General features: G+C 57.1%; 1 protein-coding gene across 1 annotated transcript; it reads left to right on the top strand.

The window, feature by feature from the left end:
- The first annotated feature begins 661 nt into the window (after positions 1–661).
- On the top strand, positions 662–26,867 carry SLC43A2 (solute carrier family 43 member 2). Its single transcript, XM_053367704.1, has 14 exons — positions 662–764; positions 3,638–3,870; positions 8,390–8,639; positions 9,783–9,838; positions 10,818–10,894; positions 13,828–13,920; positions 15,018–15,151; positions 15,695–15,897; positions 16,709–16,855; positions 18,695–18,839; positions 20,229–20,358; positions 20,860–20,933; positions 22,890–23,013; positions 25,560–26,867. Exons 2-14 carry the CDS (start codon positions 3,711–3,713, stop codon positions 25,719–25,721), a joined length of 1,755 nt encoding a protein of 584 aa, XP_053223679.1. The 5' UTR covers positions 662–764; positions 3,638–3,710; the 3' UTR covers positions 25,722–26,867.
- The last annotated feature ends 233 nt before the right edge of the window (positions 26,868–27,100 follow it).

Consider the following 27,100-nt stretch of genomic DNA (forward strand, 5'->3'; position numbering starts at 1 on the left):
GCCGGCAGCCAGGTGAGTCTCGAGCGGGCGGAGGGCCGCTTCCCCCGGCCCGCGGGAGAGCCACTCTGCGCGTGGCCAGAGGCACCCTCGTCCCGCGGCGAGTAGCGGAGCCAGCTCCCCATCGCCGGGCGGGCGCGGCCTGATTGGTCCCCGGCCTGTTTCTAGCTGCGCCGCCGCCAATCAGCGCCCCGCCTTGTTTTGCTCCTCCGGCCGCATAAAAGGCGCGGAGCCGCTGCCGGCCCGGCCCAGGAAAGCAGCCGCCGAGCAGCAGGAGCAGGAGCCCCGAGCGGCAGGTGAGCGAGCCGAGGGAGGCCGGCTGCGCCCGGGGACGCGGAGGGGCGCTGCCCGCCTGGCCCTCCCCGCGCGAGTCCGTCCTCCTCGGGACCCCGGAGCCCCTCGCCGCGCTCTCCCATCTCGCTTAGGGAGGAGGTGGGACCCCCGTCCCGGACTCGACTTCCAGGCTGGGGGGGGTGGCCCTGCCCTGAGCAGCGTCTCTTGGGGGTGTCCTGGTGGAATGGGGGTGCCCCCTTGTTTGCTAAAGGGGAGGAGAGAGGAGCCTGGCCGAGCGAGGGGGGTCCTTTCCGGGCGCCCCCCAAGCAGGACGCCAAGGCAGCAGCCTTCCCCTAATCAGGCATGTGATCTTCAGAGGTAGACTGCCTTAGCACATGGAGGCTTTACTTCCTTATCCTGGCTGACTGCGCTCAATACATCTAGTTTCTGTCGAATTCTTCTTATCTTGGCAGCTATTGCCGCATCTTGTGATGGTGAGTTCCACAGTTTTTGGATGCTGTGTGTGAAGAAGTCTCTTCTCTTGGATTGTCCTCATCTCCTGCTCTTCTACCTTCATTGTGTGGCCCCTGAGGGAGGGAAAACTTTTATCTCTCCACACCAGGAATAATCTTGCACACCACTGTGATCTCTCTTCTTATCTTTTCTCTAAACTAAAAAGACCCAAAAGCAGCATTGCCTCATAGGGGAGTCTGTCCATCCCCTGGATCAGTTTGGCGGCACGCTTATGAACCTTTTCCAACTCTGCAATTTATTTTCTTTCTCTTTCTTTCTTTCTTTCTTTCTTTCTAGCTTCCAGATCTGTGCGGCTGCACCACAGATTTATGCAAAGGCATCATGAGTCAAGCGCAGTTCTCTCTGCCTTGCCTAATAATTTCCCGTTTTTAACTGCAGCTGCATGCTGAGGGCTCTTTTTCTCTGCTTCTAAATAGTTGTCTCCGGGTGCAATTTGGATTGGGGCCATTTTGCTGTGTGGGTGGTGGTGGGGTTTAACCTAGTTGTGCAATTGCGTAATTTTAGACTCCTAACTTCATGGTCTTATGGGAGCCCCCCCACAATTTAGGAAGCAACATGCATTACTTACTCAGAATTAGGATGGGGGCTCTATTCTGCTGACTGGGCTTTGGGTTCCCAGTGCCCCACTGATTAACCCTTCCCACACTTTAAACCACCCACCTCCTTTGCTCCGCAAGCTTCTGTTAGCTGTGGAGAGGTGCTCTGGATATTCATTAAATGACCACAGTCCCTTCAGATCCCATCAGAAGATAGATAGATAAACTTTATTCGCATTAGGCAATGGCCATAGCAACATAAAACAAGCAATATATACAATTAAAAAGACGAACAATGGGTAAAAAGGGCATTCAAATGACCAAGATTATCATTCAGATACTGGCCCATCAGAATTTCACCCCCCACCCAATAAACGTGCCCCACAGAAAACCACACTTGTATTTGAAAGTCCATTTTGGAGAGATCCTTCTGGAAATCCTTGGAAATTCCTCTTTCGTTTTTAACCACCCTAGAGAATCTGGTACCATCAGCAGACTTGGCCACCTCCCTGTTCACCCCAAGTCCTGGTCGCATGTTCAAAAGCACAACTCCCCATATTGGGTGGAAGAAAATCTTTGCCTGCCTCCAGGGGCTCATTTTACATTGTTTTTACCCCTCTATTCAGAAGTTGGTTTAGCACCGCTTTCAAAACTTATTTTTACCTGTTTCTGTGATGTGTTTGTAAACTGTCTTGAAATGCATGTAAAAGTCAACTGACTTTTTAATTATAATTAAATAACAGTGATCCTTGCAGGACGCCCCCCTCCCCAGCTTTCTTCCCCCTTCCATTGTGAGAACTCCCCATTTATTATTCCCTCCCCTTGTTTATCTGGAAGAGGAACCTTCCTCTTAATCCTATCACTGCTAAGTTTACTTTGTGGAGATGTTTTGGGAAGTCCAGGGGTATCATGTTTGCTGGATGACCCTTATCAATGTGCTTGTTGACGCTTTGAGAACACCCAGTGCCTGGCCTCTCTTTTGCAGGACCTGCCAGGTGAGGCTTGCTCCTCCTACGCTTCAGCAATGCTCTCCGGGCCTGCAATTCCTGGTTCTTTTAAAGTTTCCTTGGCTCCCTTCCACTTTTCCAATACGCTGCATATCTTTGCTAAAAGTTCACCCGTCCCGGGCGAACGCCCTTTGACCCCACAGTCTGGCTTCTTAATTCATAACTTGCCACTGGACTTTTCTGTCCCCTCTGTCTTGCCTTGGCTGTTGCCTCTTCCTCTGAGCCAAGAGAAGGGGAAATGGCAACAGGTACAGGGTGAGGAGTCACTTACACGGATCATGGCCTTGGACTGAGCCACCCACAGATCGCCTGACATGGAGCCCCATGGAGATCCTTGGTCCTCAGTCCTGGGCGGGGGGGGGCACCTGTGTCTGCCACCAAGTGCCCCCTCCTCTCCACCAAAAGGCTTCGGGACTGGAGAGCTTAATTGAGCTGGGGAGCTGCTCCCAGTGGCCCCCCAGGCAGTTTCAAGGGGCTGCTTCTTGCAGCAGTTCTGGCTGGTTTTACAAGGGGGGGGGGTGGGTCCAGTAAGAGAGAAAATGAATTATTATTATTATTATATTTATTTTGGCTATGTATACCCTGCTTTTAAAATGCTTCCAAATTATGAGGGGGTGGGTGGGGAATTCACAACAGCACAACACAGATTGAAAATAAATCCAGTTAAACAAATATTAAAGAAGCAGAAAACGGCACCAGAAGAGACAGAGTGGAACAAAGGATAGGAAACCACCTGTCTGATATGCCTGGGAGATGAGAAGGGGGGGGAGGTTACCTGGAAGCCCCCCCCCCAATCCGCTTCCCCAGTCAGTCCTCCCCCACCCCAGGAGTCATCATCATAGAAATGGCTCAGTCAAGTGGGGGTTGATCAGGACTTTTCAGGGTCTTGCTTCCCTTCTCTGCCACTGGGGCTGGAGGATAACTCAATTTATTTCGCACCCCACAAAAAGTTGCTTCCTTCTGCTGAATCTGGATTCTGCTTAATTTTCAAGGCCCAATTAAAACTTGACAGAACTTTGCATTCCCTGACCTAGAATTTAACGCTGTGTTCCCCCCGTGATGTTTTGTAATGTGGTGCTTCTCCCTCATCCTCTGTCCCCCCCCTCAATGTAAGCGGCTACTAGTACTCTTCATGGTGGCCGGGCAGGCGTGTGTGTTGAGGGTCTTGTGTCTCCTTGGTCCTCCTCCTCTCACCGCTTAGAGGTGTGACTGGGACCTGCTCCTGTGGCTCCAGACCCCGGTGGGAGCTCTCCCAGGGCCAAAGCATTTACCGCTTTCTGTTTCTTGCAGTTTGGAGGAGCCCACGTGAAGAAGGCTCCACTTGCCTCCCGCCGTCCTCACCTTCGCCCTCCTCACCGTCGTCATGGCTCCCACTCTGGCCACGGCCCACCGGCGGCGCTGGTGGATGGCCTGCACGGCCGTGGTGGAGAACCTCTTCTTCTCTGCCGTCCTCCTGGGCTGGGGCTCCCTCCTCATCATGCTCAAGTCCGAGGGCTTCTACTCCTACTTGTGCCCCCCGCCAGGTAAGGGGAGAAATGGCTTCCCAGCTCTCCTGGGAGGGCGCATATGCTGCTGGGGGAGGCGCCTATGCCACCAGGTTGGGATTCTGGCCAGAGCTGACCTTGCTTCCTCCCTCTGCATGTGCCAGGCAGGCCTTGGGAACAAACTTCCATTCCTGGCCAGCTTGAGCTGCTTCTCAACCAGCTCAACTGGACACAGCATTTGCAGGCCAGGCTGGAAGCTGGCCTGGGAAAGGGGCGTGTCTGTGCGTGTCCAAGTGCCGTGCTGGATGTGGCAGGGGGGGCGGGGTGGAGCATGAGCCACAGGCTGACCAGTGGGAGAAGAAGACCCTCTCTCTACACTAAGTTTGGAAGGATTTCCTTACATCCCAGGTAGGCAGGAGTGGGAGGTTTAGAGTAGGAGGAGGAGTGTCCCCTGAGCATCCCCACATGCCACATATTTCCCCCCTTTCCTGAAGGGATTTACAGTATCTGAAGCAGGCAAAGCCTGTGGCTCTCCAGAGGCTGCTGAACTACAACTCCCATCAGCCCCAGCAAACGTGGCCAACTCACCAGCGTTTCCCACAGCCCACCTCTCAAGCCCTTGAGGGATTTGGCACTGGGGGCCTGGGCTTCTTGTAGGCTGTGATGCCCCCTTGCCCACTGGGCCAGTCACTGCCAGGAAATTGCCCCCCCCCGTACACCCCCACCCCCAGGACTGAGTGGCCCCCAGTGTTGCACAGCAGGATCTTCTCTCTCTCTTCTCTCTCTCTCCTTCCCTAGCTTCCCAGGCTCTGCTCTAGGCGCTTCCCTTGCAACATCTAATGATTAGCTTGTAAATGGATCTAGATGATTGCCAAAGATTAACAGCTGCGAGGGGGGGGGGATGAAGCAAACACTGGAGCAACTAGGTGGACTCTGTTGCTGCTCCCCTCCTGCTAAGGCTGGAGCAGACCTTACTGGCCAGGAGAGATTTATTTTAAACAGCATCTTCTCCTTCCCCCTCCCCACCTTGGCTGCTTACATATTTGCTGACGGCCTTAAAGCTTATCAGAAGACTTCTGCTAATCTGCAGAAAAAATGCCTTGTGTTGCAATTGGAAAAAGGTGCTGCCATTTATTGCTCAGTAATGACCGAGGAGACATTTCCGGTTTAGGGTGGTGGAGTTCAGTAGTTTTGGACTCTGGAATTAGTGGTCTTGTGCCCCTCCCTGTCTAGGGAGCGCCAGGCCTAAGACAACCTTGCTGTGCCTGCTCCCCACCCCACCCCTTCTGCCCATGCTACTGACTGGGCTCAGGCCCTGGCCTCTCTCCTGCCCCTGATGGTGCCACGACTCCTGCAGGTGGCCTCTGATGATGACTCTGGCAGGCCAGTCCTAGGCTAGTGGGGCATTCCTGCTGCCTTTTGGACCAGGAGTTGAGTTGGTGGGCAGGCAGGCAAACAGACTGGCCTTGGCTATCTCAGGGCTGTCCTTGGTCCCCGTCCTTGGGAGCAACAGTTGTAAGAGGTCTGTTGGAAGCTGGCAGCCTCCTGGGGCTCTTGCAGGTGCCCAGCATTGTGTGTGTGTGTCCTCTTTGTTGCTCCGTCTGGCTCGGTCAGGACTGCCCTTTGGACGCCAAGTCAGTCTTTCACTGGGTCTGAAGAGATGCCCCATTCAGGGCCAGGCAGAGGTTTGGTGGAGAGCAGGAGGCCCAGGGCGGTCCCTCAAGGGATGACTCTTCTGCGGGCTGGTTTCCTGCCCTCTGTGGCTGCTTCTGCTTCGTCTCCCGGAGGCAGGAAACAGGCTCCCTTTGCCAGAAAAGAGAAACTGAGATTGCTGAGTGAAGGCAGCCAAGGCACAGGGCAGGAGGGGTGGAGTCCAGAGAGCAAGGGTCAAGGTGTGGGGTCACAGCCAAAGGGAGCCCCATTCCTCGGCTGGGACTCTGGTGTGGGGCTGTGCTGCAAGGCACATGGCTCCTTGTGAGATCTTCAGCCTCCTCTGGCCCCTCCAGAATGGGTGCTGGCTTCTCACCCTCACCCCCAGAGGGGGGGGAGCTTCCACCTAGAGAGAAGGGAACCTTCCCCCCCCCCAACCTGGCTCACTCGCTCCTTCTACTCTGCCCCAGTCTTAATCGGTTGTCCCACTAACCCGTTGCCCTAGTAACCTGTTGAGCCAGCATCTTCTCCCTGCTGACTCTGCTTCCCTTATCTGCTTTTATCTGGGTGTCTAGGGCTGCTGCTGCTGTTTCTGCCTGCGTTTTCCTTCCAGAGTGGAGCTGAAGGCTGGGGGGCAGGGGGGGGGAAGGGTCTTGCTCTGTGCATATCCTGTGTCTGCTCTCGCTCCGCCCTTCCCTCCCTGGGCAGGCGGCTGAGATCACCCTGTTCTCCTTCAGTTTCCTGGGTTAATGAATGCCAAAGAGGCAGACACTGCCTGGAGGCTGCAGCCTGGCCTGCCTGGATTGCGGCTGGGGGACATTCTGTTTGTGGGGTGGGGAGGAAAACGGCACAAGCTTGAGTTGCAAGTAGGAAGCTGCCTCCGACCTCTCAGCAGGCTGTTTGTTGATCCAGCCAGCTCAGGTTTATTGCCTTCCCCGGCTTCCAGAGTCTCGGCGCTAAGCCCTCTGCATCACCTGCTACCTGAGATCCTCTTAGCTGCAGGATGATGGAGACTGAACATCCTGGTGCCTTCAGAATGCCGAGTGGGGAGCTGTTCATGGGGGGGCACTCTGGTGTGTGTCCCCCCCCCCAACCAGTGTATTTTTCATTGAAGTCACCCGCTGGAACGTGGCTCTAACTTCTCCACCTGTTGTTGTTGTCATTATGTAAAAGAAGTCTGTGGTGGTTTGTACTTGCGTGTAGCCTGAGTCACACCCACCCAGGACTCCTGGGAGAGCTTGGGCAGCCGTGGGGCAGAGGGAACCCCTCTCTGGTGGACAGGGAGCCAGTTAAGCCACAATGGCTGTGCACTCCCTCCCCTCTTGGAAGCAGTAAATGCACCCCACTAATGCCTGTTGCTGGGAACCATGAGTGGGGCTGTTTGGGGCACCTGGCTGGGCGCTGTGGGCCTCCTGGGGCCTGATCCAACTGCTGCTCAGGGCTCTCTTTATGCTTCTATGCAGAAAGTATGAAATAAGTGGGTTGCAGGGGAAGAGGATTGAGGAGTAGACACCCCCAAGGAGATTCCTGGTTGGGCCTGGGGCTAACGAATGAGGGATAACAAGCCAGGGCTGAGCACGGAGGTGGCACCACCAGTGAAAGACCACCAAAGGGCCCAGACTGGATTGGGTGGGATTAAGAATGGCAGCCAAGCTCCTGCACAAGTGGGGCCTGTAGCGAAATGTTGCTGCGTAGGGAGTGTTCCTGTTCAGACCCTTGGCTCCAGAGAACTGTCCCCACCAGCCCAGCTTGGCCCGCAGGTCCTTGGGCTGATCATCCTCCGTGCCCTCGATGCCCTCATGCCAGGTAGGAGTGCCTGTCACCTGAGCCGGGGCTTCTCAAGGGCATGGCAAAGTGTCCCCTGCCAGAATCTGTGTTTCCACTACAAACAGTCCCCTGTTTGTGGTGAGGCAGCTGCTCCTGCAAAGCCAGTCCTGCGCTCAGCTGGCAACTGGCGTGACTGAGCTGCAGCCGAGGGAGCTCAGGTCACAGGCAGCCTCCAACTGGCAGCCCCCCTCCCTTGCCAGTGGCTGCTGTGGTTTTCTCTGACCCCCTCCCCCCCCCCAGTTTGGCAGAGTCTGACCTTCCCCCTCCACCTGTTTCCTGCCTCTCCCTCTCTGTCAAGAGGACCCCCCCCCCCAGACCCTGCGTGCTTGAGCTGCTCTGCGGGTGCCCAGGTGAGGGAGCGTGTCTGCGAGTTTAGTTAATATTTGCACAGAGCCATTGGCAATAGAGGCCTCCCTCGCTGGGGTGGGGGAAAGGGGTGGGTGGGCATTAGCCAGCTGTTGGGTTTGAAATGCTTCTGAGCAAGGGGTGTGTGGGTGTTGTGCTTCTCTGAGCTCACAGCTCTGCTGCTGCTGCTGCAGCAGCACTTCCCAGATTGGGTGATTGAACAGAGTCTGTCCATATTGCTCTATTTCCCACACTGGCTGGCAGCAGCTCCCCACAGCTACAGGCAGAGAAGGGTCTCTTGCTTGGGGAAGGGCTGTAGCTCAGGGGCAGCAGACAATCCTGGGTTCAATCCCTGCTGAAGTCCCCAGGTAGGGCTGGGAAGGATTCCCTGCCTGAAACCCTGGAGAGCTGCTGCAGCCAGTGTAGGCAGCACTGAACTAGACTGACCAAGGGTCTGACTTTGTATGAGGCCTCTGGCTCCTTTCTTTCTGTGCCCAGCAGATGTTCTACCCCTGAGCTCTGGCCCCTCTATATATGCCTGGAGAGCCTTTGCTGCCAGTCCGCGCAGATTATATTGAGCCACGTGGATTGCTGGATGGCTTTCTGCTCCTAATGAAGCCAGTTCTGGCCGCTGGAGGTTTTCTGCTACAGCCGCCCTGTTAGTCCCAAAGGGCCCTGAGAGGCTGAGCTTCCTTTTGCGACACCTGCTGGGCTGACCTCCCTCATCTCCCTCCAGAGAACTCCACCAGCTCGCCGCACACCAGTCCCGCCAACTCCTCCCTGGCCATGGGCAACCGGACGGTGGCAGCAGCCTTGGCGGCCCCAGAGCCTGAGGTGCGCATGAACGGCTGGCTGATCTGCAAGGAGCAGGATGAGATGCTGAACCTCGCCTTCACCGTGGGCTCCTTCCTGCTCAGCGCCATCACCCTGCCCCTGGGCATCGTCATGGACAAGTATGGCCCCCGCAAGCTGCGGCTGCTGGGAAGGTGAGGCTGGGGGCTATTGGGTTCCTGAGCAGGGGTCTTGCGAGGGTTTCCCCCCAGACCAGGCCTGCTGGGTCCAAGCTGGAGGTTTCCTGAATTGAAGCAGAACTGGTCCTTAGCGCATTGTGGGTGTTTGTGGGTATTTGTGTGTGTTTGTGATTTGTGTGTGTGTTTGTGTTTGTGTGTGTTTTCCCTTGCCTGAGCCTTTGCTTTGCCCCCAACTGCAGGAGGCAGTGACAGCCAGCAACTGGGATGGCTTTAGAAGAGGGTAAGGGCAATGTGGGCAGGAATGTCTGCTAGCCAGTGGCCAGTGTGGCTGTGTACTGCCTTTCGCTGGGTGAGGCTGTCTGCCTCTGAGTACCAGTTGCTAGGAGTCTCTGTTGCGCTCAAGCCCTGTTATGGGCCTTCCCTTGGGGGTGCCTGGATGGTCCCTGTGAGGACAGGATGTGACCAGGCGGGTCCCCTTTGGCCTGTTCCAGCTACTTCTGACATTCTTATGAGTGCCTAAGGATCACTCATATAGAGAACATAAAGAGCAGCCTGCAGGATCAGAGGCCTGGGGTGGGTACGGTGGGGAGAACCACCATTGCAGCTTGGTCTGCAGAGGTGAGGAAACAGCCCTGTTCATCTCCAGGCTGTAGGAAGCTCCACCTGCTGATGTCTGCAGTTCAGACTGCTCTTAAAAGTGCAGGAGCAAACCAATGGTAAAAAGCTGGCTCTTCTCTGCAGCAGAAGAGGGGGAGCGTCCTTCTCTCCTGGGGGTGAACCTGCAAACAGGCCAGCCTCCCCCAACCTTGTGTCCTCCAGGTGTTACTGGACTCAGCTGGCACCACCACCAGTCCCCCCCCCCTTTGTCTTGTGTTGGGCCTGTGGGGCTCCCCATTTGCCCTGATCCAGCACGGATATCTTGGAAAGTAGACCGGAGAGGAAGAGGGGGAACTAGGGGCAAAGAGGGAAGCCTGTATCAGTCTGTCTTCCTGTTTCAGCCTCCATTAATTGGGAGGAAATCAGAATGAGTGACGAAGGCAGAGAAACCATATCTGCTGTGCTAAGACTGACATGGCAAGGCAGACATGCCCCCCACCCCATCAATCCTTCTCCTAAGCTCTGCCAGCCTGTGACCAGTTGCCTTTTCCTCCATTGCAGCGCCTGTTTTTCTGTTTCCTGCGTCATGATCGCCTATGGAGCCAGCAACCCGGACTGTAAGTCGCCTAGTGGTTGTGGGGGGACAGGGGACGGGACCCCTGTCTCTAGGGGAAGGGGAGGTTGTTGTGGGGTTTGTGCCCAGTCCTGCCCCCAACCTGGACTCCACCTTCTGTGGCCTTGGCTGTCTTTGGGTGGCACTTGAGAAGCCAAGCTGGTTAAAAGCACTGCCTGAATCAAGGGTGAGCAGCCTGCGGTTCTCCTGACGCTTCTGAACGACAGCTCCCATCTTCCCTGGGCATTGGCCATCCTGGGTGAGGCTGATTGGACAGAATTCAGCCATGTTTGAAGGGTGAAAAGCCCCCCCCCCCCGCTGCCCTGGCCTTAAATGATCAGACATGGCAGCAGCTGAGAGTTGAGGGGTTTTTATTCTCCAGCTATGTGAGAAAGGGCACATCTACCCAGGGGTACAGCACTTCCCGGTCCAGTCCTGGGCATCTCCAGTGAAAGGGGCAGGAGAGGCCCCTGCCTGAAAGCTACTTTGTGGGGAGGGGGCTATAGGTCCGTGGGGAGAGCCCTCCCCAAATTGGGGGGCTTTGCAGCAGACAATGTCCCTGGTTCAAGCCCTGGCAGCCACCTCTGCGGTTACAGAAGGGCCAGGTCACTGCAGCTGCTGGCATCAGGAAGACCCCAGAGAAACTGCTGCTGGTCTGGGCAGATGCTCATCTACATGGACCTGCAGTAAAAGGCAGCTCTGCTCATGTTCTCATTCAGAACCACAAGGACTGCTAGAATCTTCCCTTTGGGGGAAGGACCACAGCTCAGTGGCAGGGCAGAATGTCCCACGTTCAGTCCCTGGAAGAATGTCCCATTGCAAAAGGAATCTCAGCACTCTGTGGGATGGAGCTGGGGGGCTGGCAGATCTGGCCCCCTCCCTGTTTTGCAAAGCTGGGGCTGAGCTAGAAGGCCATTGGGGGTTTTGCTGGTGGGCCTGCTGCCCCACTGACGACCTCTGCATTCCCTCCTTCCCCCCTCCAGCTCTGTCGGTGCTGATCTTCATGTCCCTGGCACTGAATGGCTTTGGGGGGATGTGCATGACCTTTACTTCGCTCACGGTGAGTGCAGAGAGAGTGCGCTGGGAGGACGGGAGGGGCTCCCTGTACCTGGCAGCTGATGCCCCCCACCCCAGAGTCCCTGCCTGGCCTCCCCTTCACCCCTCCAGCCCTTTCAGGGACCTCAAAATGGGAAGAGCGAATGAATCTGCCGGGACTGAGGCCTCATTGAGGAAGTGGAGGCGTCTGGTGCCCAGGGCTGTTTTTTCCGCTTGTCTTGAAGGCTTCACTTCCTTCTCCCGAATCTTGCACATTCTCAGGCTCCCTTCACCCCTCCCACCCATGGTTTTGTTGCACCAAAGTCTCTTGGAAATGAAGATGTGGTTACAGACCCCCAAACTGGGTTGAGAACAGGAACGGGCTGCCAGGGGGGTTCTGTGTTCCCAAATCTCCTGGTCCCCCCCAGCACCCATTGACTCTGGCTGTGAAAGAGTCTGGAGAGCAGATATTGGGGTATTTTTTGAGGGGGGAGTCATCAGTTTTTCCAATCCTGAATGGGCTGTGTGCTCCCTCCAAGCCAGGGCTTCCTCTGAGCAGAAGGGACCTGGTGGGGCCCCTAAATCTGTTTTCCGGTTCCCAGGATGGCCTCCCAGAGACCCTCTTCTGGCAGCTGGAGGGGCTCAAGCAGGTTTTTCCTGGGGTGCTTTCCCTCCAGGCAGCCCTGAGCCTCCCAGTACCTCTCCTCCTGCAGGGGTGGGCCTCAGCCTCCCCCCCCCCACGGGTGGCGTACAGCACTGCAGTGCAGTCCAGGATGCGGCTGCTGGCTTCCTCTTTCCCTCCCCTCTCTGAACGCAGAACAAATCTGTAAGCTGCTCGCCTCCTCTGCTCTGGGGTTATTTAAGGACCCGGCTGCTGCATTGCATCCAAAGCGCTGCAGCTAGAGAGGCGGGGGGGGGGGAGGGACGGAGCCAGGTGGAAGCTCCCCCCCACATCACTGCCAACCCCCCCCCTTTCCTGCTAGAGAGATCCTCACAGCAGGAATATCCTCAGCCCTGTAAACAGGCAGCTGCAACAGGAGCCCGGACAGCCTTTGGAAAAAGCAGCCAGAGCTCTCTGGGCATGTTGAGGGGGGGGGCTCTTGAGCTGGGGGAGGGTGGAGAACATCATAGTCTCTGCCCCCTTCCCTGGCACCTGCCTGTGTCCCCTTCAGATGGGTGGCCAGTGAAATGTCTCTTCAGCTGGTGGGGGCAGGTGGCAGCCATGGTGCAACACATCTGGAGGCTGGGGAAGGCTGAGTGAGCAGGGAAGATCTGAGTCTCCCACTTCTCTCCCCCCCCCCCCCCCGGCCAGTTCCTTTCACAACTTGGTTTCTCTTTTCCATGCAAGGCTAAGATATCTTCTCTCTTGGCCATTGTTTGCCCAGACAGGGCAAGGGCGGGAGCTGTTTTTCTGTTTCCAAAGTGGTGCTTCCTTCTCCTGTTGGCCCTTTGGAGGGATGCTTGTCCCACTGCAGACTCTCAGGGCTGGAGGGAGCGAGTGTGCCTGGTGCCTTTGGTGTGCAGAAGCTGCAGGGTGGCCGAGGGTGGGGCTGAGAGAGGCACAAAATGGGCACTGGAGTTCATGGAGGAAAATAGTCCCATTTACCGTAATATTTGGCTGGACTGTGTTTCTGAGTGAAGGCTGGTGTGTGCTTCCAGAGGTCAAGTGCCAGGCCAGCCATTTCCTCAGAGGCTTAGTGGGGGCAGCTGGCTGGACAGTGCCCCCCCCAGCTTCTTGCTGGGCCTCTTGCACGCAGCCTAACCCAGCAGAGCACATTCAGCCACAGCTGGGGAAGGACAAGACCTGAGACGTACGTGCGCATCCAGGTCTTGTTTTGTTGGCAGGCAAGGCAGCCTGGAAGGGTGACTTCGCCAGCACTGCCCCCGGCTGCCTCCACACAGACTTGCCCCGGCCTTTGCAATCTTCTTCCCACGAGGGTGAGCCCAGGGCAAGAGTTGTTGTGACACTTGGGAAACTGCCTTGGGCTGAGTCAGCGCATTTGCACCACTCGTTCTGGGCTCTCTCCTCTGACTGACGGCAGCTGCCTTTTTTGAACCCAGAGCCTTCTGCAGGTAAACAAGCCGTGGCATTTTCTCACTTGGATCCTGGAGGGAAAAGGCTTCGAAACAGAAAGCCTGATGTCCCGGAAGAGTCTTTGCCCCACATGTTGCCAGGGTGCTGAGTGGATATTCTGAGCTTGCGTGTCAGGGGACAGCCCTGGCCCCCGAGAATGCCCCAGGGTGGGTTGTGGAGGGCAGCCGAGTGCGTGCAGAGAGCAAGCCTTGCAAAGCCCCAGCCCTGTCTGGCAGCCCGCCTTGTCCCTTGCCTCGGAAGAGGGAGGTTCCCTTTGTCCGCTGAGCCACCTCCTGGCCCAGTTGTGGGAGATGGTAGTCAGGCTTGCTGGCTGTAGCTGGTGTGGCTTCTGACAGACCCTGCAGGGCTGGCTGCTTTTGAGGGCACTATGCTCTCGTTTCGTATTTTCACATTGTGAACCGTCCTGTGATCTCCAGGTGAAATGTGGGGTACAAATTAAATAAACAAATGAATTTCCTGTTCCCTGGCAAGCAACCTCTTCCATCTCCGAGGGGGCTGAAAAGGGCTTGTGAGAGGCTTCCTCTTGCTGGCTGGGCACCTGTCTTGGCTTGCAGGCATTTGAAATGGTACCAGAAAGCCTGCAAACTGTGTGGGGACCCCAGGGGGTTATGGGGCTCTCAGACGGCTTTTAACTCTTTAAAAGGGGGGAAGCAAATCTGCCTCCAGCATTGGATACCACAAGATATGGAGACCTCCCTCCCAAAGCTACCCTAGGAAGCCTCTTGATGAGCCTGGCAGCAACTGCATCCCCCTCCTGCCCCCCTGGTTTCTGCTCCCGAGTAAACAGGCTCCTTTCCTCCCCCCACAGCCCACCTGCCCTAACCCTCCCCTTCTTCTTCCTGCCTTCCTTCCTTCCTTCTCAGCTGCCCAACATGTTTGGCGACCTTCGCTCCACCTTCATTGCCCTCATGATTGGCTCTTACGCCTCGTCGGCCGTGACCTTCCCAGGAGTCAAGGTATGTTGGCTGGGAGCTCCAGCTTGTTGCTGCAGGAGGCGGATGGGGTCCTTTCCCAGTGATGCAGGCGAGTGACGCTGCGGGGGGGCGGGTCCCTTGCCAAATGCCGGGATGGGCTCTTTGGGGGAGGTATTTAAGCTCCTCCAGCTTCTCTACAGCGACTGTCTGCCCCCCCACTCCAAAAAAAAAGGGATGCCATCTGTTGAGAGAGCAATGGGGGAATTCTCAGTAACTGGCCTTGGCATTTCAGTCATTCTGCCAGCTTCCTGCTACTGAGCCCCCAAAACCTCAATGCCACCGTGAAGTGAGATGAGCTTTCCTAGAATTCTGCTGGCCCCACGATGAGAATGTGAAGGTCCCCTTAACCAAGGGGTTGCTTAAAATACGCAAATAAACTGGAGGAGAATAAGCAGAATTCATATTTTTAACCCACTTGTGGCTGACAGAATAGGCAGCCATGCCCAGCTTGTCTTTCCACAGAGGAATCTGCAGGAAAGAGGACATTATACCAGGGGCCTCTTATTGCAAACTGATGGACAGAAAAAGCAGGATGGAAATAAGACATTTGGGGCAGCGGGTGCGGAATCCAGTTCCAAATCCCCAGACTCCCAAATGCCAGCTGTGGGAAGATGCTTTTTGTTGGCCGGACGAGCTGTGCGATTGGCCTTAAGGCCTGACATGGGACAGGAAACCCCCAAGCAGGAGGTCAGGGGAACAGGCCCAGCCCTCTCCCCTTTCGTTCCTGACCTCTGGCATTGGGGAAGGGGCCCCTCGGCTGGTAGGGCTGCTGTTTCGCCATCATGGCAAACACCTCTTGATAGCCCCCCCCCATACATTTGTCTCATCCCCTTTGAGGTTGACTGTGATGACTTATGGAATTCATTGCAAGAAGATGCAGAGTTACATGACAGAAAAATAGATGGAGCATCTTCTGTGCTTCTGCTCTGACATCCTGACTCTTCCATGGCAAATGCCTTCGACCTGAGATGCCCCCCCAGCCGTGAGGAAGGAGGGGGTCCTGCTGCTGTTGCTACCTCTGGTGACCCCCCCAAGGGCCTGGCTGGTGATGGCTGCCTTTCCTCCCTTTGCCCCTCCAGGTGATCTATGACTTTGGCGTCTCCTTCATCCTCATCCTGGTTGTCTGGGCCTGCTGTGCCGGCCTTGTCTTCTTCAACTGCTTCTTCAATTGGCCCCTTGAGCCCTTCCCAGGCCCAGAAGACATGGACTACACGTAAGGCCTCTTGTGTGTGTTGGGGGGACCCTTGGCTGCCCTTCTGAGACCCCCCTTCAGGCTTTCCTTGTGCGGTGGCCCTTCCTGGGAATTTTTCACCTCATCCACCACAGTGCATTGAATCGTAGAATTGTTACATTGCAAGGGACCCATCTAGCTCACCCCCTGTAAAACAGGAGCTTGCCATTTCCACATTACTTCCATGATGCAACCCGAAAAACATGGCAAGTAAAATATGCTGAGGGTATTGTGTTGCACACATGAGCAAGGCCTCTCCAGAGCTTCATGCCAGCCAGGGGTGGGTGGGTGTTTGGGGACGCAGGCAGGGCATTTCCAAACCACCACTCTTTTGGAGTGGGATTCAGCAAATGAGAAGTTGGTGGTCCCAGAGCGGCTGACGCCTCGCCTCCCTGCAGGCAGTCCGGGGCAGATGCTCCCTTGAACCGGGTGCCCGTCAGCAGCCCAGCCCAGATGCTGCAAGTAGGGCAGCAGGTCAGGCAGACATCCCAACCCTCCTCTGCCCTCTTTCTTCCCACTGGACAGGGTGAAGATCAAGTTCAGCTGGCTGGGATTCGACCACAAGATCACCGGGAAGCAGTTCTACAAGCAGGTGACGACGGTGGGCCGACGCCTGAGTGTGGGCGGCTCCATGAAGAACCAAAAGGAGCAGGCTGCCCTGCAGGAGAGCAAGAACCTCTGCCTCTCCACTGTGGACCTGGAAGTCAAGTGCGAGCCGGACAGCGCAGGTGGGGCAACCAGCGAGATGGTCCTAAGGTTGTCTCTTCCTGGACCCACACGTGTGTGTGTGTGTGTGTGTGTGTGTGTGTGTGAGAGAGAGAGAGAGAGAGAGAGAGAGAGAGAGAGAGATGTCAGGGTTGCCAACCCCCCTCATGTGGAAATGCAACTTTGTCTTACTGTTGTGTGTTTCTGGTGATGCAGAGTCCAGTGTGAGCTGCCCCCTCAGAGGAAGGAGTGGGGGCGTCCTGGGAAGGTCTACTCTTCCTCCTCCTCCTCCCCCAGGGAGCAAATGGCCCCCTGCCCAGCCCCAGGGCCATTCCTCTCTCTCTCTTCCAGAGGGTTGGCAGGAGTTGACCAAACCATGAAAGACATGGGGAGGGTTGTCTGCACCTTTACTGATGGTGGAGCACTTCCTTTGTCTGTGCTGATATTCAGCAAGCCCCACTTGGTCCCCAACAGAGTGTCCAGATGTAAAACAAGCACAATCTTAGTAAAAACTGTGCCAAATTTAAAGCTTATAGCAGCATGAAAAGCAGTATCACGAAACGCACAGCACAGGGGGAAATTGCTTCCTCCACTTGTCTGGGCCACACACTTTGGTCAGCCATGTCTGCACAGACTGTTTCCTCCCAGCCCCAGCAAGTGATCTGGGGCTACGCATTTGCGGGATGAATGCAGAGTGTTATTTGGGATGGCCAGGCGGCCCCGGCTAGCAGGAGCTGCCTCGGTGACCCTGTGCTGGCCAAGTGGCCCAGGGGGCAACTGGCGTCTCCCAAGGAGCCCCCTTCCTTATTTCCTTCCTCCTCCTTCCCCCCGCAGCCTCCCCGTCCTTCATGCACAGCGTCTTCAGCCCCATCCTGCTGCTCAGCCTGGTCACCATGTGCGTCACGCAGCTGAGGCTCATCTTCTACATGGGCGCCATGAACAACATCCTGGAGTTCCTGGTGGACGGGGATCTGCAGACAGGTGGGTGCAGCTCCCCCCCCACACCCAGCGGCTTGCAAGGGAAGAGCAGCGCTTGCCCTGGCTGCACAGAGTCAGCCGCCGGGCAGCCTCACGCCAACGGAATTGTGCCTTGAAATATTCTCTTAGCCCCTTTCTCGAATAAAAAGGCGCCTGACTCGTCGGTGGCCTTCCAAGAGGTCCTTGGGGCTTTAGAAGTATTGGAAGCCAACAGTTCCTAATTTCACCTCCCTTCTATATGCCACATTAACAGTCATGGCTTCCCCCAAAGAGTCATGGGAACTGTAGTTTGCTACTCACAAAACTGTGATTCCCAGCACTGCCAACAAAGTACACATTCTATATAATAATAATATAATTATTATTCATGCTCTGCCCACCTCGGGTTCTTTGGGGACAGCTCCATCATTCAAAGGCACAGCACTCTCAGTTCAGTGTCAGGAATCGCACCCATTCCACTGCGGAGTGTGGCGCTCACATGCGCTTGTCATCTTGGCCACCCAGGACGACTTTGCCACTGGGTGGTTCCTGCACAAAGCGAAATTAGGGCGTTTTGTGGCGGGGGGGGGGAGGCTCAGGAAGCCACACTGTGAGGTGCTCCTTGCAGACCCCTCTTTGTGCTGGGTCTTCAGGTGTTGCCAGCACCTGCTGCTGCCGGCTGGGTCCAGCTGGCCTGGTTGTGCCTCCAAGCATAGGCTGGCAGACACCCCTCTCCACGAGGGCAGCCACCAGCTGAATGCCAGGCTAATTTCGGCCCTGTTTCCATGACACCCTTGGGTGTCTCGCGGCTCAGGGGTAGCTGAGTTCAGTTCCTCAGAATGCCCTGACAACTCTTTCTGGTTTGCAGGAGAAAAAAATCGGTCAGCTGCGGCTTGTGCTGCTGCTGCTGCTGGCTGGGGGGGGGGGAGTTTCCTGGCTCTCGCTTCCCTTCCTCGCCCTCCCCAGAGCGAAGGGAGAAGCCCAGCAGCTGACAGGGTGTCACTGGGGGAGAGGGGGTGTTGTGCTTGTGAGCTTCAGCGCCGCTGACTCAAGGCCCGTATTTATAGCGGCTGGAAGGGAGCCAGCCAGGAAAGGGAGCGATTTCCATGAGCTGGTTGTTTGTCTTTTGCACAACAGGACGAAACCATTTGTGTCTTGCGCACCGAGATCCAGTTTGGGCTTGTTAAATCTGGAATCTGCGAGGCAGATAAATCAAGAGGCGCTTTCATGAAAACAACAGGGAGGGGAAGGGAAGCGCAGCCGAGCGAGCAAGTGGCCAGGCGGGCGGGGGGGGGGGGCTTGAAGCTGAGCGGCTGCCAGGCTGACCCCCTCCCACCCCTCCTCTCTCCTTGGGGCTTTGCTGCTTGGCAAGCTCTGCTGGGGGGGGGCAGCCTTTCGGCCTTCACTCTGGACTTCCAGACCCCCACTTCCCTCCTGACTCTGCTCTGGGGTCCTCAAACTCCTTTGCCCCCAGCCTGGGGGGCTGTGGCTGCATCTCCTCGGGGGGCTGGGTCTTGCTGTTTACCAGCCCTCCACCGTGGAGGCGCCCAGGCTCAGGACTGAGAGTGTTACACAAAGGACAGAAAGGCCCATCTGTGACCCTGCAGAGGCTCCAACTTCCATCATCTCCCTGTCCATGCTGGCTGCTGGAGGAGCACAGCACCTGGACGGCCACAGGTGTCCCCTGTTTTAAAGGGCTGCATCCCAGCTGTTTGCCTGCCCCAAATGGCACCACACACAATGCCCCTCCTTTGCTTGTTGGCCAGCTGCCCTCCCCTCTCAGTCTCTCTTTTCCAGCCACCCAAACCCCACAGGCCTTCGCCTGGCCCTGCCCTGACGTCCCCCTTCCTCTCTCCCTCCCAGTGGACCTTTACACCACCATCTTCGGAGTCCTGCAGCTCCTCTGCCTGATGACGGCCCCCGTCATCGGATACATCATGGACTGGAAGCTCAAGGAGTGTGACGACGGCGCTGCGGACGAGGCGGACGAGGGGAGCGCCCCCAGCCAGTGAGTAGCGCAAAGGCAGGCTGTGAGGGCACTCACTGCCCTGTGGATCCTCCGTCTGGGGAGGGGGACCCCCAGCTCCTTCTTCCCCAGGGGAGTCTAACCAGACGGGAGGAGTCTGAGGTCACTAGGCCAAGGCTGGAAGCACAGGCTGCCCTCGGCTGACCTAGAAAGACCAAGAGCCTGGAGGCCGATGTGGAGAGATGCCTCCACCTTCGTTTTTGCCAGCGGTTGGCTTGTGGCTAGGCCTCCTTTGCCCAGCTTGCCACCCAACCAGCTGCCCTCCTGGGGGAAAGGGAGTGGGGAGCGTCTGAGCTCCTCCAGCAGATACTGGACTCCCGGCAGTCCGGGAGGAGGGGCTCAGCTGCTGCCCACTGCTGGCATGACCCCAGGGCTTGTGTGTGTGTGTAGAACACTGGCCTTTGGGCCCCTCCAAAGGGTCTGAGGTGGGTCTAAAGGTAAAGGTAAAGGTACCCCTGCCTGTACGGGCCAGTCTTGACAGACTCTGGGGTTGTGTGCCCATCTCACTCAAGAGGCCGGGGGCCAGCGCTGTCCGGAGACACTTCCGGGTCACGTGGCCAGCGTGACAAAGCTGCATCTGGCGAGCCAACGCAGCACACGGAAACGCCGTTTACCTTCCCGCCAGTAAGCGGTCCCTATTTATCTACTTGCACCCGGGGGTGCTTTCGAACTGCTAGGTTGGCAGGTGCTGGGACCGAGCAGCGGGAGCACACCCCGCCACGGGGATTCGAACCGCCGACCTTTCGATCGGCAAGCCCTAGGCGCTGAGGCTTTTACCCACAGCGCCACCCGTGTCCCCTGAGATGGGTCTACAGCAGCACAAAACACCCTGCAAGTATCTGGTAAAAGAACTTAGATGCGACTGCCCCAAACACTCCGGTGGGTCACAGGCCTGAAAAGGCTGAGGACTTGTGGCATGGTGGGCAGGCTCCTGTGACCCCTCTTTCTTGGCCAAGCAATTGAGACCCCACAGCAGGGACCCCCACCAGGCAGCAGGATTGAGGGGCATTGCCCAGACCCCGACTGCTGTTACTATGACACAGGAGCACAGGAACCTGCCTTGGACTCAGCCAGACCCCCAGTCCATTTGCCCCAGTACTGCCTACACTAACTGGCAGCAGTGGCTCTCCAGGGATTCCCCTCCTTGCAGATGCCTGGGACCTTCTGCATGCAAAGCAGCTGCTCTTCCTCTAATTTGCTGATCTATTCGATCCTTTTTTGGTACCACCTTCTCTCCCAAGGTGTTGGGAATCTCACACCATCTTTTGTTGTGCAGTGAAGGCTGGAGAGCTGGGCCTCCCTCCTCCCTTGCGGATCTCCCACTGGCCCCTGCAAGCCCCTCTGACCCCCTCCGTTCCTCTCTCCCTGCAGGGGCAGCAAGAAGAAGCGCCGAGACAGGCAGATCCAGAAGGTGGAGAACGCCACCCGTGCTTTCGCTTTTACCAATCTGCTGCTGGTGGGCTTTGGGATCACCTGCCTCATTCCCAACCTGCCTTTACAAGTGAGTAGCTGGCAGGGAGAGCAGTTGTCAAAGGCTCAGCACAGGAGAGGCAGGAACTGGGCCGGGAGGTGCTGTGGGGACCAGTCCAGGCCTCACCTGTTTGCTGGGAGCAGGATCCCCAGCCTGTTTGAACAAGGTGCTCCTCAAACCCCACCTGCTCCCAGTAGGCAGACAACATGTGCTGAGTTGAAAGATGCTTGGTCGTAAGACCATCAGAAGGACCTGTTGGGTCAGGCCACGTTGTGTGCAAATGTCCTTTCTCTTCTGACAGTCAGCTTTGTGGGACTTCTCTGGGCTCGAGTGTGATGATGCTTCTTCAGTGCTTCTGTGGATGGAAGGGGGTCCCCGTGGAGGGGAGGGGGCAGCCCTGCAAGCTCCCCAGAGGGAAGAGGGATGGGCAAGTAGTTGGTGCTTGCCCAGGGGGCAGTATGTGTGTGCTGGGCATTCGGAAGGTGACTTGGGGTGAGAATTCAGGGTTGTGTCTCTTCCCCCCTGTTCCAGATCCTCTCCTTCATCTTGCACACCATCGTGAGAGGGTTCATCCATTCTGCCGTGGGCGGCCTCTACGCAGCCGTGTAAGTCTAGTCCTCAGCCGGCCTCTGGCCATGTGTGTTTGCCCAATCGCCCGCCTGGGCTTTGCTGCCGCCCACTTTGTTTACAGGAACCCAGTTCCCGGCTGGGGATGCTCCTTTTCCCTGGCCACTTTGACCTACCTTCCAGCCCGTTTCTGGGTCATGTTTTTCCTCCTTCCTGGATTAGCTTCTGAGCAGCTGTGGCTGCTGGCCGTGGGCCTGCTTCTCTGGGTGTTGCTCAAGGGGAGGGTGCTGAACATGACCCACATGCTTTCATCCTCTGCACCTGATACCCATTTGATGTCACCCTCTGCTCTGGTTGCAGCATTCCTGGTGGGAGCAAAACAGTTTCCCAATCGCAGGCCCAGCCCAGGGATCCCGCCCTCTGCTTGGGCCACCCAGACGCTTCTCTCCACCACAACAACCCCTTCCTTTGGAGAGCCCCATCTAGGCCAGAGTCCCTGGGGGAGCCCAAGGGTGCTGTCCTCTCCTCTGAACCGCCTCTTGCCTATCAGGCATGCAACGCTCAACCCATAACCAGATCCGGTTTCAGCTGCTGCAGCTCAGCTAGACCTGACTTGGGTGTTTTTGTCCTTGGGTTTGTTTTTTAATCAAAGAAGTATATGAACGTGATGATCAATGCGGGAGTTGTTGGTCCAGCTCCAGTTCTTGGCTTTTCAACATTGCTCAACTGGAGCAGGAGGAGGAGGAAGAGAAGCCCGCTGGCCTGCTTTCCCAGGCTCCTGTTTTCTCCTGGCAACCTCCAGCCTTCAACACTTTCCAATCAATGATGCTGATCTGCCTGGCTTGGCTGGGCCACTCCTCTAGGGCTCCTTCGTGCCCAGGCAGGCGGTGGGAAGGGAGCCAAGGCTTGTAGCCCAACCTGGACTCTGTTTGCTCAGAGGTGCCCCACATTCCAGCTCAGGGTGTGTGGAGAGTTGAAATCCAGGGGCCTGTGGTCCAAAGCAGTCGTTTCTGGCCAAGGGCACTCTAGTCTGGGGTGCAAGTGATCTGCCCCAAGGTCTGGATTCAGGGCACAAATGCCAAATATATTTTAGCTTCCTCTCCCACCCACTTTAGGGAAACTTGGAACACGTTACCCAGAAGCATCCCTTCGGGACAGCTAAATTTGATCAGTTAAGCTTGTGCATTTAGCCTTTTGTGGAAACCAGACTCCTGAGGATTGTAGGCTTGCCCTGCTTCCAAATACAAACATCTAGTCCCCATTTTTGCTTGGGCAAGAGGGAAAATGATCTCTGCCCATGTTCTGCTTTGAAGGTAGAGAAGGGAAGCTGCAGAGTTCCCCTCCTGCATCCTGCCTTGTGGCTGCTCCAGCTGTGCTCTGCACAGGGCAGAATTGCCCAGGCTGCTACTGGAGAGGCTGGAATGAAGAACGCCAGGAGCGTGAGTTGCCAGGGAGCGGCAGGCCTTTGGGGAGATCCTGCTTCATGGCTGTTTCCTGTGTCTGCCACGTGGGGCCTTTCTGCTCGGAGCCTCCGTGCCCCTGAATGCCAGCAGTGAAGAACATAAGCAGAGCCCTGCCACTGAATCCGGCCACAGGGGCTCATCTAGTCCAGCACCCTGTTTTGTGGCTAGATGCTCCAAATGGAAGGTGCCACTGGCAGGGCCTGAGGGCAGCAGCCCCCTCCCACATGTGGCTCCTGGCGACTGGCGCCCAGGGGCATTTACTACCTCCAGCAGAGGAGGAAGATGACAAGGCAGGAAGGGGGCTTCTGCTTTCAGGGCTTGCTGGAAGCACCTGGCTGGCCGCTGGACTGGAATGCAGATATGGACGGGGCCTCCTGCTCAGATTCTGATGGGCCATTAGAAAAGTCTCCAAGGACCTTTGCTTCCAGAGAGTAATGGGCTGTGGGGCTGGGCTCAGGGAGGAGCCCCACGTGGCCAGGCTGTGAGTGCAGAAACATGACTGCCCCCTTTCTCCCTCCCCCTCTCCTGCAGGTACCCCTCCACGCAATTTGGCAGCTTGACAGGGCTGCAGTCTCTGGTCAGTGCCCTCTTTGCCCTCCTGCAGCAGCCCCTCTTCCTGGCCATGATGGGGCCCTTGGAAGGAGACCCTCTCTGGGTAAGTAAGTGGTTGGGCGGCTGGCGCAGGGGAGCTCCCAGCGCTTGGCTTTTGTGCAGAGGAAACGGCAAGGGACAATCGGTTGGCTGCATCTTACTCAGGAGACCCATTTAAATCAATAGACCTGGCCTCTGTAGCACTATCCTTTTTAATGAGTTTAGTCGGAGTAGAGCTGAGTTGGAGACAACCCTTTAATTCCAAAAGCAGCCTTGGGGGCTTTCCTGAGCAGGCAAAGGGCTGAGCTCCCCCTCCAGCTGTTTCTCTGCTCAGCACTGATGCCCCCACCCAGGTGCTTTTCTCAGTCACAGGCACTCCTCACGCCAGGGCTGGTGGGACTGATCTTTAAGTGGGCACAAGCAGTTGGAGGGGAGGCAAAGGAGACCCTCTCTTGGCCGTTCCTCTGCACAGACTTGAAGCAAGAAGCTGCCTTTGGTTTGGGAGAAAACTGTGCCGGGGGTCTGTGTGTGTGTGAAGCCTTTTCTGTGGCGGCCCATTCTGGCTGCCTCTGTCTCCCTCTGGTTGGCAGGGCTCTTGTAAGAGCAGGAAACCCGTGGCCACAGCAATTCTTAGCACCCAGGTACCCCCAAGAGAGGAAGCCCCCAAGCAGGCAGGGCTTGGAGGGCAGCAGCAACTCTCCCCTCTTGGGATTCACCCAGCCAGCACCCAGCATTTACTGTCTCTGGCAGTGCAGGAACGACAGAGCCTTTGACAGGGGCTGCCTCCTCCTCCTCTGGGGCAGAAGGTTCTGGGACCAGGTCTGCCGCTTCTGCCATGCAGGCTTTCCCATGGCCTCCTGGGCTCTTTGCTGCAGCTCCCGCTCTGGAAGGTGTTCCAGGGCCTGTTTGGGAAGTGGACGAGGCTGCTGGGATCCTCTGGCTGGGCTCCCAGAGGCCACGTTGTTTTCTGTTTAGACAGCAGAGCACCTGACACCTGCCTGGGAGCAGCTGAGGGCTGGCTGGCAGCCGCTGGTCTGTTTCCAAATCATGATTTGGGCACATGGGTTGCGGAGCGCAGCAGAGCAGTGCTGCCGGAGGGAGGCTGGCAGGAGCAGAGGACTCCTTCCTGTGGCCGCTGTGTCTTCCTGGGGGAAGAAACAGTTCAGTAACTGCTTGGCATTTCCAGCTTCTGTTTTTTCCTGGGTTTGGGGCTGGCGCAGACCCCTTCCCTCCTTCCCTTACAACTCGAGCTGCTGTGGGGAGACCCCAGTGGGTGCTGCTGGCCTGCAGCAGGAGTTTGCAGAGCTCTTGTGGCAACCAGCCAGCCTGGGGAGTAGCCACTTCCAAGCACTGCCTTAAAAAAAACCATCCCCCCCCCCAAGAAAGGGTTTTCAAGAGAGCAGAGCCCCCGCGCTCCTAGGCTGCTGCAGGGGCAGTGCTCTGCCCCCGAGAAGATCTTGGCTTGTTGGCCAGCGAATGATATCCAAGCAGATAATCCCAAGTGGGGTGGGGGCAAAATCCTGGCCACATGGGATCTCCTCCAGCTCTTTCCCCCCCAGCCCAGATCTGAGCAGGAGGTCAGATCCTACCCTCCAACCACCACCTGGCCTTGTTGTGTAAACATACCCAGGTTGCACAGGTAAACGGCTCCATCGCTCTGCCTGGACACTGAGTTCCAGTGCCGAGGGCCTTCTGGCGGTTCCCTCGCTACGGGATGCCAAGTTACAGGGAACCAGGCAGAGGGCCTTCTTGGTGGTGGCGCTCGCCCTATGGAACACCCTCCCACCAGATGTCAAAGAGAAAAATAACTACCAAACTTTTAGAAGACATCTGAAGGCAGCCCTGTTTCGGGAAGCTATTAATGTTTAATAGGTTATTTTTATTTTAGTGTTCTGTTGGAAGCCGCCCAGAGCCCAGAGTGGCTGGGGAAACCCAGCTAGATGGGCGGGGTATAAATTATAAATAATAATAATAATAATTTAATTTATTAACACCCAGGGAGGGGGCTTCACATCCCTCAGCTGCTTCACCCCATTCTGGGGGCAGGGAGAGTACGCTTTGCTTGCAGAAGGCTCTCCCCTCCAGTTCAAGCTGGGGGAGGCAGGTGCTTCAAGGTGACATCCCTCCATCATCCTCACCACTGAGTGTTGGGGAATCCGACCATGGGGGCTACTGCCTTATAGAGTCTAACCAAGCTGGCCCTCTGGCTCAGTACTGCCAGCACTGGCTGGCAGCAGGGCTTTGGGGCCATTCCTGTTCCCAGCACTGCCTGGGCTCTCCCACTGAGCCACCGCCCCTCCGAAGCCCCTGTGCAAACAGATCAGCCTCCAGGCAGGCTGAGCTGCAGGAACCAACCCTCTGTTGCTGCCCTGGAGCAGCTCCTTTGCTGGCATCGCCACACCCTCCTCCTGCTCCCTGTACAAAGGCACCTCAAGGATCTCGGGGCAAAGGGGGGTGCTGGACAGCTGGAACCCCCTATCCTCACCCCCCCACGCCTGCTGCAGGGCTTCTGCTGGCCACCAGGCTCTTCATCTTGGGCTGAGCTTCAGCCTTTCCTCTGCCCTCCTCCTCCTCCTGCTGACCCTGCCGGCCTCTTCTGTCCTCCTGCAGGTCAACGTGGGGCTCCTGGGGGCGAGCATGCTGGGCTTCTGCCTCCCGCTCTACCTGATCTTCTTCCGCCGGCGGCTGGAGCGCGAGAAGCAGCAGAAGAGCGAAGATGCCAAGCTCTTCCTCAAGATCAACGGCACACCCAGCCAGGAGGCCTTCGTCTAGGAGGTGGCTTCTCTTTGCCGGACTGGGCTGGGAGCCTCCATGGGCAAAGGCAGCACATCTCCTCCCACTCCCTGGTGGTGCTGCTTGTGCCCCCCTGACAGCTCCTGCCTTGTCCTCCTCTGCCCAGCCTCCAGAGACAGGCAGCGGCTGGGCCAGCATGGGCCTCACCTGAGTCCTCAACGGCCCCACACAGCGTCACGCCTCTCCTGCTCCCTCGCTGCTTGTTCACGAGACTCTGGTGCCGCAGGGGCGCAGACTGGTCTGCAAAAGCAGAGCCCCTTCACTGCCCCCAACTGCAGCTTGCGCCAGTGCAGGACACAGGTGCTCTCCTGCCGCCCTCCTCTGCCCTCTGCCATTCCTGGAGTCCAGAAGCAAGCCTCTTCCCCCTGCCTCCAGGCGCCAGTCCGTCCTCCAGCCTGACGGGGCGGGGAGAGGAGGGGAGCCCAACGGGACTCTGCAGACTGACCTGGGCAACAGCCACGGACCTCTTCGTTCTGCTCCGGACAGGCCTCCTGGCTACTTGCTGCAGGGCAAGGGGCTGCCTCTGGGCCACTGAAGGGGCAAGGAAGATTGGGGGGCACATCCAGCTGGTCTGGATCTAGGGGCGGGGGAGCTGGGGCCCTTCCCTGGCTGCCCACTAAAGGGCTGGTCTGATGTGAAGCTGGCACTGAATTTTGCAGGGTTGCTGGGAGCCGGGTGTGTGTGTGTGCGGAGCTTGCTCTCCTCTCTGGCTGGGGAGGGAGCGGCTCCTGCTTTGCAAAGCAATAAATAGGCTGGCGGGGGGGGGGGCCTAGACTGAGCTCCAGGGAGGCAAGCTTGATGAATGTTCCCCTATCCCTTTCCTGAAAGGGATGCCACAAGCTTGCCCACCCCTCTCCATCCGTAGCTATTTGGGGATCTCTCAGGCCAAGGCGGGTCAGGGTGGCAGATGTCTTTGCCCCGGAAGGTACTTGGGCTCGCCTTGATCCTCTTCTACTGGCAGCCTGGTGGAGCCGCTGCGCCCCCTGGTGGCCGACAGTCACTCCACAGGGAGGGCCATTTACTCACAGGTAGTGACAATGGCAAGGATGACACAGCCTGTTTTGTGTGTTCGGAACAACCTCCTCCCCTGCTGTCTTGTCTCTTAAAAAAAGGAAGAAAAACCCAGACACGGCTTGAGTGCTGATTTCACAAATCTCTCATCAAAACAGCCTTCCTCCTAGGCGGGGAAGGCTTGGCTGCTCAGGTGGGGCCGGACAGGGATGTGGGTCTTCCACATCTTGCGTTCCCTGGGATTGAAACGCCCCCACTCCTGTTTATTAGAAGGATGGGTGGGGGTGACACCCTGCTCCCTCCCTCCCTCTTTGTTTCTGAAGGGGAGGAGAAGGGGCAAACCTTTA

The sequence above is a fragment of the Podarcis raffonei genome, chromosome 15, assembly GCF_027172205.1.
Source record: "Podarcis raffonei isolate rPodRaf1 chromosome 15, rPodRaf1.pri, whole genome shotgun sequence".
Classification (NCBI taxonomy): Eukaryota; Metazoa; Chordata; class Lepidosauria; order Squamata; family Lacertidae; genus Podarcis; species Podarcis raffonei.